The sequence below is a fragment of the Tubulanus polymorphus genome, chromosome 3 (genome assembly GCF_964204645.1).
Source record: "Tubulanus polymorphus chromosome 3, tnTubPoly1.2, whole genome shotgun sequence".
Taxonomy (NCBI): domain Eukaryota; kingdom Metazoa; phylum Nemertea; class Palaeonemertea; order Tubulaniformes; family Tubulanidae; genus Tubulanus; species Tubulanus polymorphus.
The window spans coordinates 23,575,941-23,590,718 of NC_134027.1; the positions used below are offsets into that span (position 1 = coordinate 23,575,941).

Consider the following 14,778-nt stretch of genomic DNA (forward strand, 5'->3'; position numbering starts at 1 on the left):
TTCTGATTTTCTCAGTGAAGACTTGCCTGCCCCATCTTGTAAAATGTAAAGCTTTTGACTTTTTGTGATTCATGCAAGGGAATTTTGGTTTTATCTGATGATAAAAACATGTCTAGGCCCATTTGGAAAATGAGATAATTACCAAAAAGAATCCCGGAGTAATAAGTGGAACGTTGCAATCGTTAAACGTTGCAATTACCCACTCGCTATCTAAATGGAAATGGCCGAAATATCATTGTACACATTCATGTCTGGCTGTTCACACAGAGCAGTCACTATGGGGAAGCTAAGTTTGACTTTCGTAACAATCATCGCTGTAAGTAAATGTTCTTCGCATAATTGAAAGCAAGAAGCAAATATTCCGAAAATTGCACAAGAAAATACCATTACGTATTACGCATTCAGTACACTGCTTGGTGTTTAATTTCAACTTACACCGATCTAGGAAACGTGTTTTGTCTGTTTTTCAGATTCAGTTTGTCGCTATTTGGGGATGCACCCCGACTGGAACCCCAGGTGCGTTAGTTTTAGCTTTGAGCAACAATTATTATGATGATATTGATAACATTTATTTATATACCACTCTCCACTGCGCATTAGAGCTGTTTACATAGAATACATATATAACCCCATTACATCTCGAAAAACAAAATACGCCAAACAAAGAGTGTGCATGGTCCATTGTATCTATGATTCATTTTTATCACATAGACGAATTAACTACCGATTTTGAGATGTATAACTATAAGTGGAAATCGCGGGGAACATTACAATGGACGAGATATTCAGGCAGAACACCATCTCGAAACACCGGCCCAGGTAGAGATCATACCAGTATGACTGAAAATGGTCCGATCATAGGTACGGTACTAACTTACACAACATCATCCATACGCCCCTCAACACAACATGTGAGAATATGAAGTTAACAAGATTGTTTCAAATTTCAGGAAGCTATGTGTACGTGGAAGCTTCTTCTCCGGCAAAAGAGGGGGATCAAGCCTGGTTAGAGGCAAATACCACATCATCATCTGACTCCTGCGTCATGAACTTTTATTATCACATGTTTGGTTTAACGATGGGAAAACTAGAAGTCAAAATCAACGGAAACGTTGTATTTTCGCAATCTCGCCATTATAGACATGGATGGAAACTGGGATCAGTTCCAATCGCAAAAGGAAACGCCGCAGTATGTACTCAGTACACAACTTAGTATTTCTTGAATTTGTTTATTGCTTTGACCTACGAGCAATTAGCTAGTTAGATAATTGCTCGTAGCTTTGACCAACAATCAAGGAAATGTATTTTTTCTGTTTTCTTCCAGATCCAGTTTATCGCTACCCGGGGAAGGTCTTGGAAATCCGACATAGCCATCGATGACATCACTTTTTCTAAGGGATGCACCCCGACACCCGTGGTATCAGGTTTGTTGGTTCAAGGTTGCGACATTAGTATTAGTTGATCGTAATAGAATAGTGAAAATAGCGGTTAAAAGCTGATAACTCATCACGTTTAGAAACCGATTCCTTTATCTAGCGGGTCCTAAGATACGATGATCAAAGTGAAGAGCTGGACCGTTTTAACCATAATTCATTTTCCATTACGTAGGACAATTGACTACTGATTTTGAGACCGATAACGGAAAGTGGAAATCGCAGGGATCATTAGAATGGACGAGACAATCAGGCAGTACAGGATCTTCTGGCACCGGTCCAAGTGCAGACCATACAACTGGAAGTGGTATTGACAGTTTCTAACTCACATACCATCGCCTATACACCTCTTACCTCTCTTAATCTTCCAGAATGCGATGTTAACCAGATTATTGAGAGGAAAATAGATGTTCATTCTATCAAATAGTATCACGACGAGCAGTGGTTAACATTTTGTCTCATTTCAGGATGGTATGTGTACATGGAATCCTCTGGGAAACATGAAGGTGATCAAGCCAAGTTTGAAGGAGATACCCTATCAATGTCTGACTCCTGCGTCATGAACTTTTATTATCACATGTATGGTTCACAAATGGGAAGACTTGAAGTTACACTCAACGGAAAGGTTGTATTTTCGAAATCTGGTGATCAGGGAAATCAATGGACCCCGGGATCTGTTACGATCGCAAAAGGAAACGCAGAGGTACGTACTCAGAACACAGCTTTAGTATTCTATTCAAACATTTACCAACAATTTCAGGAAATAATTTCGTATTTTTTTTTTAGATCCAGTTTTTCGCTACCCGCGGTAACGGTGATAAGTCCAACATAGCTATTGATGACGTCAGATTTACTCCAGAATGCACTGCGACACCAGGTTTGTTAGTTTCAAGTCGCGACACAAGAAAAGCTGATAGCAAACAGTAAAACGTGGAGATAACCTAATAACTAATGACGTTTGAAAACATATTCCTTTATCTAACGGGTCCAAAAATACGGTATTCAACAAGTAGGCCTGATCCATCGAAGTACCATCGAACCTCGTTTAGTGCGATGCCGGTAGGTACATGAAAAATCATCGTACTAACCGAATTTCGTACTAACCATTTCATAAAATTCATCGTATCCCTTAGGTTTTCGTTGTAGGCCAAATCGTACTAACGAGGTTCAACTATAATCATTTTTCCTATTTCGTAGGACAATTGACTACCGACTTTGAGACGGATAACGGAAAGTGGATCTTACGGGGAACGTTACGATGGAAACGACAATCAGGCAGTACAGAATCCCGTGGCACCGGTCCAAGTGCAGATCATACAAGTGGAAGTGGTACGAACAGTTTCTATCTCATTCAACAAACTATGAATATGAAGTTAAAGAGATTGTTAAGTGGAAAATAAGTGTTCATAGAAATAAATAGCATTGCAACGAACAGTGTTCAATATTTAGGCCTACTCACAGTGTTCAATATAATCTTATTTCAGGAACGTATATATATATGAACACCGGCATCAGTTGTCCAGGTGATCAAGGATTGCTCGAGGCAGCTACTCAATCAGCGTCTGACTCCTGCTCCATGAACTTTTATTATAACATGAATGGTCCAACGATGGGAAAATTAGAAGTTAAACTAAACAGAGAAGTTGTATATTCGGTATCTGGTGATCAGAGAGATCAATGGAAACAGGGATCAGTTACAATTGCAAAAGGGGACGCCATAGTACGTACTTAGAATCTATTTAAACCTTAACCTAGAATCTGAAAAATGTATTTTGTATCGTTTTTTTCAGATCCAGTTTGTCGCTACCAGGGGACCCGCTTGGCAATCCAACATAGCCATCGATGACATCACTTTTTCATCGAATTGCAAGTGATCCGTCGATTCATAAGATATGTATTCAGTCCTAATTATAAATAAATGCGCTAAACATATGCCCGTGTTCTAGTGTTCAATCACTGAGACTCTTCTCGATTTGCATTAAACATTAAACATTAAACAAAAACGAACTAGCAAGATAACATTACACTCCTCTAGATGGATACCGTTTATTTTTTTGCAAGTCCCGACTCGTTCGACAAACTCTCTGCATGTTTTTGCCATTTCTTCGAAAACTTGTATCTTACTATCGCTAACCCTTGACGAATCTTCCAACTGTACAGTTTCGTGGCCGACATAACCAACCTTATTTTTGAAGAACTAAACACTTTGATACGTGCATCATTGATATTATATCAACCAACACATTGTTTTATCCATGAAATGGCAAGGGACCTTATAACGACCTTCATACCATCGTTATAACCGATAGTTCACTGTTATATCCAGTATGAAATAACAGTGGAACCTCATTACAACGAACTTCAAAAGACCAGAAAATCTGTTTGTTATAACCGATAGTTCACTGTTATATCCAGTATGAAATTACAGTGGAACCTCGTTACAACGAATTTCAGGAGACTAGAAAATCTGTTTGTTATAACCGATAGTTCACTGTTATATCCAGTATGAAATAACAGTGGAACCTCATTACAACGAACTTCAAAAGACCAGAAAATCTGTTTGTTATAACCGATAGTTCACTGTTATATCCAGTATGAAATTACAGTGGAACCTCGTTACAACGAATTTCAGGAGACTAGAAAATCTGTTTGTTATAACCGATAGTTCACTGTTATATCCAGTATGAAATAACATTGGCTCCTCGTTACAACGAACCTCAGGAAACCAGAAAATCTGTTCGTTTAACTGCCAAATTATACTGTAATATCTTTTGTCTCTTATCTGCCCTGTGTACTTTATTGAACTGTCTATCCAATGATGTATTTGTTATATATTACGGACCAATAAAATTAGTTTGAATTTGAACTGTTATATGCGGTCTGATATGACTATGGAAGTGTCAATCGTGAACACAACACGAAAAGAAAAAAACATTGTGAAAATGTGTAAACTAAGATTAATCATCCATTATCCCTCAACTATAATCGTAGTTAATCTTTTGTGGGGTAAGGTTGGCAAACTGGTGGGCTTGGTAGAGATGTTTGCTCGAGGATGGATTGTTGGAATGCAATGATACGCCATTATAATCAATGAATTACTTCGGTAACACATTCTGAGACAACCTGGACAAAATTACGATTTCTAAAATTCCCCACAGGAAAATATCACAGCGAGTTACATCCGGTGATTTGGCGAAATCTAAATCAATATCTCAACTGGCATCTGGTAATTTTCGTATTTCTCGTTTTTTGGGTGCAACACCATTTTTGGTCGTCATCCAAAAATACGTTAGCGCACATCCATGGCTTATCATTGCATTTCAACATTTCAACTTTGGGCAAAGATCCAGGCCTGCCAACCTTAACCTTCTAAAAACCTCGATAACAGATTTTATCCAGAAACACCCTGTAATAAGCATTTTTACGACCACGCCGAGTGTCCTACCCGCTTTGCTATTGTTTTGATGAGCACCGATTACGTCAAACCCAAATCGTTTTCTTTGTTTAATGAGCGACAAACACCATACCCGGGTATATGCTGAATGAGGTACTTGTTAGCCGAGCAAGTACCTCCGAGCCTAGGAAAATAGCGATGTATGGCGAAACACATTCAGAAAAACCATCTTAAAAGTATCTCCATTCATTCGAATAAATCGCTTCCGAAAATCTTCGCCTGATTAGGCCTACCTATCGTCGCCAGTTTTAGTTAATTCCAACTGAATTCTTCTTCCTACTTCTGGAAATGTCAATTGATATCTTAAAAAAAACTACGTAGAAATACATTCAGCATGTTGGAGCGAAATCTAGTAAATATTATAGGATGTGAAACTATTTATGTATTTCCATTCGTTTCGTATATTCAATCTATATTCGATTAGATTATTTTGAAATGATAGCGCGAAAAACAGTTGCATCGAAAAAAGTATCTATTATTAGCTCTTACAGTTAGATGAGGGGAACGTGTAGGTCATCGAACAAAAAAATCAAGTTTTGGTTATTCTACTTTTTTTTCAGAGAAAATCTAATATTTAGGAAACCATGTGCAATATATAGTAAAATCAGATTTTCATCATGACTTTTTTGATTTTCTCAGTGAAGACTTGCCTGCCCCATTTTGTAAATGTAGAGCTTTTGACTTTTTGTTATTCATCCGAATGTTGGTGTTGTATGATAATAGAAACATGTCTAGGCCCATTTGGAAAATGAGTTCTAATTACCAATAAAAATCCTGGAGTAACATGTGGAGCGTTGCAAGTGGTAAACGCTGCAATCACCCACTCGCAATCTCTGCGGAAAGGGCCGAAATATCATTATTTGTTAAATAGACAGCTTGCTCGTATACATTCATGTCTGGCAGTCCACGTAGAGCAGTCACTATGGGGAAGCTAAGTTTGACTTTCGCAACAATCGTCACTGTAAGTAAATGTTCTTCGTATAATTGGAACTAAGAAGCAAATATTGCAAAAATTGGACAAGAAAATACCATATTACGTAGAGTAATCAGAACACTGCTTGGTGTTTAATTTCAACATTACCGACGATCTGAGAAATTTATTTTGTCTGCTTTTCAGATCCAGTTTGTCGCTATTTGGGGAAGCACCTTGACTGGGACCCCAGGTTTGTTAGTCATAAGTTGGCGGCACAAGTATAATGATGATAATGAAAATAATAATGATGAAAATAATATTCATTCATATACCGCTCTCCACTGCGTATAAAAGCGGTTTACATAAAATACATTCACCATCCTATTACATTTCGATAAAAATGTTGAATAAAAAGCTAAGTTTTCACACCAGACTTAGATTCATCAATATCTGTGCAGCTAAGCGAATTAAAAGGCAGAGTAAAAGCTGATCGCAATAGAATATTTTGAAAATAGAAAACAGAATCTAGTCACGTTTGAAAACATACTCTTTTATCTATAGCGGTTCCAAAATATGATAAAAAAAAGAGTATGCACGGTCCATTTTGTCTATGATTCATTTTTTATTACATAGACGAATTAACTACCGATTTTGAGATGGATAACTATAAGTGGAAATCGCGGGGAACATTAAAATGGACGAGACGATCAGGCAAGACACCATCTCGAAACACCGGCCCAGGTGGAGATCATACCAGTCATTATGGGAGAGGAGGTATACGAACAGTTCCTAATTTATACAACATCATCCGTACACCCCTCACCCCCTCCCCCAACTGTGAGAATATGAAGTTAGCAAGATCGTTAAATGGAAAATATGTGTTCATACAATTAAATAGTATCGCGAAGAGCGGTTTTCAATATTTACTCTTATTTCAGGATGGTACTATGTATACGTGGAAGCTTCTCCCCCGGCAAAAAAGGGGGATCAAGCCTGGTTAGAAGCAAATACCACATCATCATCTGACTCCTGCGTCATGAACTTTTATTATCACATGTTTGGTTTAACGATGGGACAACTAGAAGTTAAAGTCAACGGAAACGTTGTATTTTCGAAATGTGGTCATAATAGAAATGGATGGACATTGGGATCAGTTCCGATCGCAAAAGGAAACGCCGCAGTACGTACTCAGTACACAGCTTTATTTCTTGAATTTGTTTATTGCTTTGACCTGCGAGCAAGGTTAGATAATTGCTCGTAGCTTTGGCCAACAATCAAGGAAATGTATTTCGTCTGTTTTTTCCAGATTCAGTTTGTCGCTACCCGGGGATGGTCTTGGAAATCCGACATAGCCATCGATGACATCACCTTTTCTACGGGATGCACCCCGAAACCTGTGGTATCAGGTTTGTTGGTTTAAGGTTGCGACACTAGTGTTAGTTGATCGTAATAGAATAGTGAAAATAGTGGTTAGAATCTGATAACTTTATCTCCTCTGAAAACGGAATCCTTTATCTAGCGGGTCCTACGATGGTGTAGGCCCAGTCTGTTTTAAACTATAATTCATTTTCTATTACGTAGGACAATTGACTACCGATTTTGAGACCGATAACGGAAAGTGGAAATCGCAGGGAACATTACAATGGACCAGACGATCAGGCAGTACAGGATCTTCTGGCACTGGTCCAAGTGCAGACCATACAACTGGAAGTGGTATTGACAGTTTCTTACTCTAACGTCTATACACCTCTTACCTCCCCCAATCTTCGAGAATGTGATGTTAACTGAGATTATTGAGAGGAAATAGGTGTCCATACCATTAAATAGTATCACGACGAGCAGAGTTTAATATTTACTCTCATTTTAGGAACGTATGTGTACATGGAATCTTCTGGGAAACATGAAGGTGATCAAGCCAAGTTTGTAGCAGATACCCTATCAATGTCTGACTCCTGCGTCATGAACTTTTATTATCATATGCATGGTTCACATATGGGAAGACTTGAAGTTAAACTCAACGAAAACGTTATTTTTTCGAAATCTGGTGATCAGGGAAATCAATGGAAACAGGGATCAGTTACGATTGCAAAAGGAAACGCAGCGGTACGTACTGAGTACACAGCTTAGTATTTCATTCAAACTTTTACCAACACTGTGAGGAAATAATTTCGTATGTTTTTTTCAGATCCAGTTTGTCGCTACCCGCGGTAACGGTGATAAGTCCAACATAGCTATTGATGACGTCAGATTTACTCCGGAATGCACTGCGACACCAGGTTTGTCAGTTTCAAGTCGCGACACAAGAAAAGCTGATCGCAAACAGTGAAACGTGGAGATAACCTAATAACTAATGACGTTTGAAAACAGATTCCTTTATCTAACGGGTCCAAAAATACGGTATTCAATAAGTAGGCCTGATCCATCGAAGTACCGTCGAACCTCGTTTAGTACGAAGCCAGTGGGTACATGAAAAAATCATCGTACTAACCGAATTTCGTGCTTAAGGTAAAGAAGTAAAGTAGATCGCAATTAATAAGTGAAATGCGGAGATAATCTAATAACTAATATCGTTTGATTCCCTTATCTAACGGGTCCAAAAATACGGTATTCTAGACCTGGTCCATATTACAAATACCGTCAAGCCTCGTTTAGTACGAAATCCGTGGGTAAATAAAAAAAAATCATCGTACTATCCGAATTTCGTACTAACCATTTCATAAAAAACAATTCCATGATTACTTCAATAGACACCCCATGGAAAGATTGCCTGTGGTCGGCGACTCCGCAGGCGATGGATAGATAATGATTTAAACAAAAAAAATCTGTATAAATTCTACCGCCGATCAAACAACTACATCAGTACTTAGATTTACGATTTCAAAATCAAACGCACTGTAGTTTCGATTCCGGCAGGTGTGGTGGGTTTGTAAGCGACACTAAATCAAAATATATGAAACGAAATCTACCTATCAAATAAGCAACATGGTTAATCCCTATTGTTTATTTACTATAGAAATGAAGAGGAGATCGTATCACCGGGAATCTCGTTTTTTTTAAATCTTGAAATAGGGATTGACCCTGTTATTTATTTGGTTGGTAATTTTCGTTTGACTTTTTTAAATTGTCCCTTTACATACCTACAACATCTGTCGAGAGCGAAACAGGGGGTTTGATTTTGGAATCGAAAATCGAAGTACAGATATAGTTGTGTGATCAAATTTACAGAATTTTTTGTTTAAATCGAAGCACATAATCGGGAAATTCGGTTCCGGTTCATTCAAACAATCTTCCAACCAGTGTCGTTTTGAACGCTTTAAACTTAGCAAACATTTTTATAGGAAAATCCTTGTTCCGGGAATTCCGGTAATTCTTTGATTCATCGTATTGCTGAGGTTTTCGTTGTAGGCCGAATCGTACTAACGAGGTTCAAATACAAATTAATTTTCTATTGTTCTAGGACAATTGGCTACAGATTTTGAGACGGATAACGGAAAGTGGATCATACGGGGAACGTTACGATGGAAACGACAATCAGGCAGTACAGAATCCCGTGGCACCGGTCCAAGTGCAGATCATACGACTGGAAGTGGTACGAACAGTTTCTAATTTATACAACATCGTCCATACACCCCTAAACTCCTTCAATCTGTGAGAATATGAAGTTAACGAGATTGTTAAGTGGAAAATAGGTGGTCATACGATACTGCGACGAACAGTGTTTAATATTTACTCTCATTTCAGGAACATACATACATGTGGACACATCCAGCTTCAGATCTCCAGGTGACCAAGGATGGCTCGAGGCAGCTACTCAATCAGCGTCTGACTCCTGCGTCATGAACTTTTATTATAACATGAACGGTTCAACGATGGGAAAATTAGAAGTTAAAATCAACGGAAAAGAAGTATTTGATCAATCTGGTAATCAGGGAGATCAATGGAAACAGGGATCAGTTACGATTGCAAAAGGGGACGCCATAGTACGTACTCAGTGCATGGCTTAGAGTTCATCTGAACTTTTACCAAGAATCTGAAAAATGTATTTGTTTCGTTTTTTCAGATCCAGTTTGTCGCTACCAAGGGACCCGCTTGGCAATCCGACATAGCTATCGATGACATCACTTTTTCATCCGACTGCTAGCGATCTACTCCTTCATGTCGATACATAAGATATGCATTCAGTGCTTATTATAAACATAAAAAATATCATGCTAAACATATGCGCGTGTTCTATTGTTCAATCACTGAGTCTCTTCTCAAATTGCATTTAACATCCAACCCTGGATGAACATTGCGAGATAACATTACACTCCCCTAGAGACAGACAACGGCGGTTTTATCTTTTGGCAAGTCTCGACTCGACTCTCTTTCTGCAGGTTTTTGCCATTTCTTCGAAACCATATGTCGTACTATCGCTATCCCTTATGAAAAAATAAACACTTAGAATGTAGAATATCCAAAAATATGTATATCATCGAAATTTATATTTCAAATATCTGATGATAAACCAATATATAATATTCAATCTCATTCACAACATATTATTTCAAAACAACATATAGATGATAAATTAAATAAATGTTAGAATGATGTAAAGCATAAAATAGAAGAGACACATTTTGAAGGATCTGGTTTAATATTTGATGAAATTGTATTTATGACTTTATATGTTTATTATACAAAATATAATAAATTAAGTAAACCAAAACCAATTGATGGAAATGATTTATCGTATCATAAAGATGATAATATAGATGCATCGAGTTATATATCAAATTACGATTTAAAACTAATGCTGTTATAAATGTAAAACATTTTGATGATAAATGTTTTTATGGTCAATTATTAGTTGTTTACATCCTGCAACTGATAATATTTGTAGATTAGCACATTATAAACTATTTTAGAATAATTATGAAATGGATAGTTAGAATCCTGTTAGAATTAAACAAATACCTAAAATAGAAAGAGATGATAATATAAGAATGAAAGAAAACACGGCCAAACCTCGAAATCTGGACCTAGCTAGCAACTAGTCGAAGTGGGTTGATTTGGCTTATCTTGTTGGTGTGGTGTCCCCATTGTGCTGTGGGATCGGTCAGGAGTGGTGACTGGTTGTCAATCATTATTGACTAACAAAATATATTCTCGTAGTGAAATAGGGGCCATATTGTAACTTACACAATGTTGCATATCTTGCTGAAATTAAAAAGGTCATTTGGGATGTTTTGGCCATCAATCTCCAATTCCATCAGGTGGAGATGCGCTTCACACCGCGCAGAGCAAATCACTGAGATCCAAGTTCCCTGGCCGGGAACACAGCCCGTCGTGATAGTAGATAGCTCCTCGCGCAGAGCAGCAACCATCTCCATCACCGGGAACCCGGCTTTCGAATAGAACAACTCTAGAGTCAAACTTAACCAAGATTATGTGGAACGGGTCCAGAGCCCATGGAGGACGAGGCGATATTTTGGGTAATTTGGATTTTCCAGACAGTATATCCAAGTGGCTGATTGAAATATACAACGTACTCGATGAGTGAAATTTGAAGCTTTCAATTGTATTGAAATAGACATGAATTTACGAGCCTATTGCATTTGAACGAACAAAGTTGTGGAAAACCTTTTGTCAAATACGTACGACATAAATATCTATTCACAAAAGTTGTTATAACACAAGTTTGTTAGATTAATTTGAGGAACATTTTGAATAGAAACTGAATTTAATGAAATGTAGAATGGAGCGGACATACGTAATCTCTTCTTTAAGTGATATAGTTATTTAATGTTCAGCAGGCGTGCGATTAGAATAATCAAATTTCTAGCAGGCTCTCATGATGTTTGATAATATTACTACTAGCGCGAGTGCTGTTGCATTGACAACATCGAAGCTCAGTCATTGTGAAAGATTACTAGCTCGCCCATTTCGATGGATGAATAAAGTCAACATTATTACCTATTTAGGCTCATATCTACCGGCGTCAGTACTGGGTTTAATATTCAACGCATTCACGCTGTTAGTTCTAAAACAACTTAAATCTGATGTTTATTTTCTCATCAAAATTCTCGCTGTAAACGATATTTTGTTCATGATCGCAACATTCATTCTTTATCCGCTGAGAACTGCGTACGTTTACGCCGTTTTGGGGGATATTCTGTATCACGAAAATGACTGGCATTTCGGGTGGATTTTTATTTCAATATCTTTGCCGTTTTTCTATATATTTCAGATGACGCGTAACTGGTGCACTGTACTGCTCAGTCTAGAGCGGTTAATCGTCGTATTGTTTCCAATGAAATCTCGTAAAATTTCCAAAAAGTTAATCTCAAAATATACGATGTTGTTTATATCATTGCTGGGTTTTTGTGGGCATTTTGGTCAGTTTTTACCCAGACGACATCTTGGATTCATTAACTGTCCAGACAATTGGCCATACATTACACGGCGCGTTTCCGGTTATATCCGTTACACCGGTATTGACATCCTATACTGGGCGTACATTTTTTCGGAAAAGTTATTTTTCCTGTACCTCACTGTCACGTTTCCACTTTTCTTCCTAATTTTTATCAATCTAATTCTTATTTCGGTGACATTTTACCGTCGGGTTACTCGACGTTCAAAGCTCGGTGTAACTGATGAATCGTCAAGAAGGGAAATGAGGGTTTTAAGGATGGTTTTATCAGTAGTTTTATTGTTTATTATTTGTGAAGGTTTCGGTTTTGTGGACCGTTTTAGACAGTTCAACCAACGTATGAGACTTATATCGTTAGGATTGTCAATCGTTGATTCGTCAGTAAACTTCATCGTGTATTGCATCACGAATGAAAAATTTAGAAAAGCAGCTATTGACATTTTGAAGCAAAGTCGGTTAGGACCGTTATAGGATGGTTTTGTCACTGCTGAAGTTAACACAGTGAAAGTGTATTGTACATTACAGTGAGCATCGGTAGTCTCAACGATCTTACGTTGAAATCCAAATGACGACTTACACTTAGTAGAATCGGAATTCGTTTTATAATCTATGTATGTGAAAGGTCGGCGCTAGTCCAGTATACGACATTATAGTGCGTGCGTAGAGTTACACTGCGTTATTCGGTCAGTGTTCACAGCAGTTGACCGTTGACACCTAAAGTAAACTATGAGAACAGGTGGCAACCTGTCAACCAGCACTGAAGTATAACAGTTTTCCACCCCTTTAACTGCTATTTGTCTTCATAATTTTCATCGTCTCTCATAAATCCATTGCGTATTATGAAGTTGCAGATGATTCGGATAACATCGACGTTTCGAAACACAAAAATATGCATGTATATATAACATTCAAATATAATATATCTAGATAGCTATTAAAATTGGTGGAAGGGTGGTTTTTATGTTGATTTGACAAATCGTTGGTCCTAAATAGCCTTGGGAAGGTTTTTAGCATAGTTTAAAATGTAAATGATTAGGGTTAGGGTTCGGGTTAGGTTTAGAGATAGAGGTTAGGGGTTAGGGGACCAAACCGAAGGTTTGGAGACCCCACTAGTGCACGGGCAGCGGGTTATCCCTGTAAAAAAAGTATGAGTTAATTGTTGTAGTGAGGCGGTCTACGGGACGTTGATGCCTCGGGGCGTGTTCGTGTCGAGAGTTAAGGGTTACCATGAGGCTTCAATTCAGGAATCAGTGAACTATACCATTGGCAGTTGGGAGACTGTTTCTCTGTTAAGGAACATGAATATATCATTTAATAGTATAGACATGTGACGCTGCTGTATGTCTCCACTGATGTGTATGTCTGCACATCAACCAACCTATCGAAGACAAGTTTCCTGCTAGTATATGATTAAATGATATATAAAATATTACATCAATTGATTTTTGGGAATAATTAATTAGGAAGATGTCCTCGAAACAGAAGACTAGACGATTAGTATACGCGTTCACACGGAATCCAGGAAGAAAGCCACTAAATATTTGGATGGATATATGAAAGCTGTGGGTACTGGAGTGTGTAATGGGTAGTGTAGTGTGATCTGTGTGCATTTTGGTGGCCAGCACACAGATCACATTGTTCATTGGGGTTTAGTCCAGGACTCGCGAGATTTTCAACAACACGGAAGTAACGTGTAATAAATGATGACTTGAATTGCATGACTACCTACCACCCAATCAATAACATTTTAGAAATGGCCAGAATTTTAACTTAGGTTCTATCTCATTTTTATTTTACAATTGCGATTGGTATAATTCTTTTTTAAACGGCCGTTAAGGCTTCATGTTTCGTCTGCAATTCACTGCAAATAGTTACTCAACTACGCACATTTCAGTGTTTTTGGCAGCTGTACACTCAATCGGCACCGTTCGTGACTAGCTTCACTGCGGAATTATCATTAATTAACATCGCCATATCACATCATCAACTTATATTGTGCCTTAAAATCCTAACAGCCGAAAGAATTGAAATACACACACGATTTCTATCATTGAAAATTGAGAGAATGGCCGTGTTTGTGTTCTGCTGCTTCGCGTAAATCCCGCGGGGTGGCGCCACCGCGCGGAGTGGGGCCGAAACGAGAGGCCTATCGTTAACCGTCCGGTACAGTTATCACCTTACTGAGGGTGTCTACCTGTCATCCATCCTGTGCGATCATCACCTAACTGTTGTGTAGGGTGTCTACCTGTCAACCGTCCTGTGCAGTCATCACCTAACTGTTGTATTGGGTGTCTACCGGTTAACCGTCCTGTGCAGTCATTACCCAACAGTTGTATAGGGTGTCTACCTGTCGTCCGTCCTGTGCAGTCATCACCTAACTGTTATGTAGGTGTCAGCTGTCAACCGTCCAGTGGAGTCGTCACCTAACTTGTGTGCAGGGTGTCATCTGTCAACCGTCAATTAGAGTCATCACCCTAATATGTAAGGTGTCGCGTGTCATCAGCTGTAAAATATGATCCCCAATCAAGGATCTATTTTCATGAAACTTCTTTTAGTTCCATATTAC

At 38.3% G+C, this 14,778-nt stretch overlaps 2 protein-coding genes across 2 annotated transcripts; both read left to right on the plus strand.

Moving 5' to 3' along the window:
- Positions 1–221: 221 nt before the first annotated feature.
- Positions 222–3,357, plus strand: LOC141901765 (MAM and LDL-receptor class A domain-containing protein 1-like). The gene is made up of 11 exons (XM_074789214.1): positions 222–316; positions 471–516; positions 712–861; positions 951–1,189; positions 1,325–1,424; positions 1,609–1,740; positions 1,901–2,136; positions 2,220–2,310; positions 2,631–2,762; positions 2,918–3,153; positions 3,224–3,357. The coding sequence occupies exons 1-11, from the start codon at positions 248–250 to the stop codon at positions 3,305–3,307; spliced, it is 1,515 nt and encodes a 504-aa protein (XP_074645315.1). The 5' UTR covers positions 222–247; the 3' UTR covers positions 3,308–3,357.
- A 4,413-nt stretch (positions 3,358–7,770) lies between these two features.
- LOC141901767 (MAM domain-containing protein 2-like) lies at positions 7,771–9,962 on the plus strand. The gene is made up of 5 exons (XM_074789216.1): positions 7,771–7,903; positions 7,986–8,076; positions 9,258–9,389; positions 9,542–9,780; positions 9,861–9,962. The coding sequence occupies exons 1-5, from the start codon at positions 7,778–7,780 to the stop codon at positions 9,939–9,941; spliced, it is 669 nt and encodes a 222-aa protein (XP_074645317.1). The 5' UTR covers positions 7,771–7,777; the 3' UTR covers positions 9,942–9,962.
- The last annotated feature ends 4,816 nt before the right edge of the window (positions 9,963–14,778 follow it).

Coding starts and splice junctions, on each gene's coding strand:
- LOC141901765 (XM_074789214.1), top strand. CDS start 248: ATGTCTGGCTGTTCACACAGAGCAGTCACTATGGGGAAGCTAAGTTTG. Junction 517..711: donor CACCCCGACTGGAACCCCAG/GTGCGTTAGTTT, acceptor TTTATCACATAG/ACGAATTAACTACCGATTTT. Junction 1,190..1,324: donor TCGCAAAAGGAAACGCCGCA/GTATGTACTCAG, acceptor GTTTTCTTCCAG/ATCCAGTTTATCGCTACCCG.
- LOC141901767 (XM_074789216.1), top strand. CDS start 7,778: ATGCATGGTTCACATATGGGAAGACTTGAAGTTAAACTCAACGAAAAC. Junction 7,904..7,985: donor TTGCAAAAGGAAACGCAGCG/GTACGTACTGAG, acceptor TGTTTTTTTCAG/ATCCAGTTTGTCGCTACCCG. Junction 9,390..9,541: donor AGATCATACGACTGGAAGTG/GTACGAACAGTT, acceptor CTCTCATTTCAG/GAACATACATACATGTGGAC.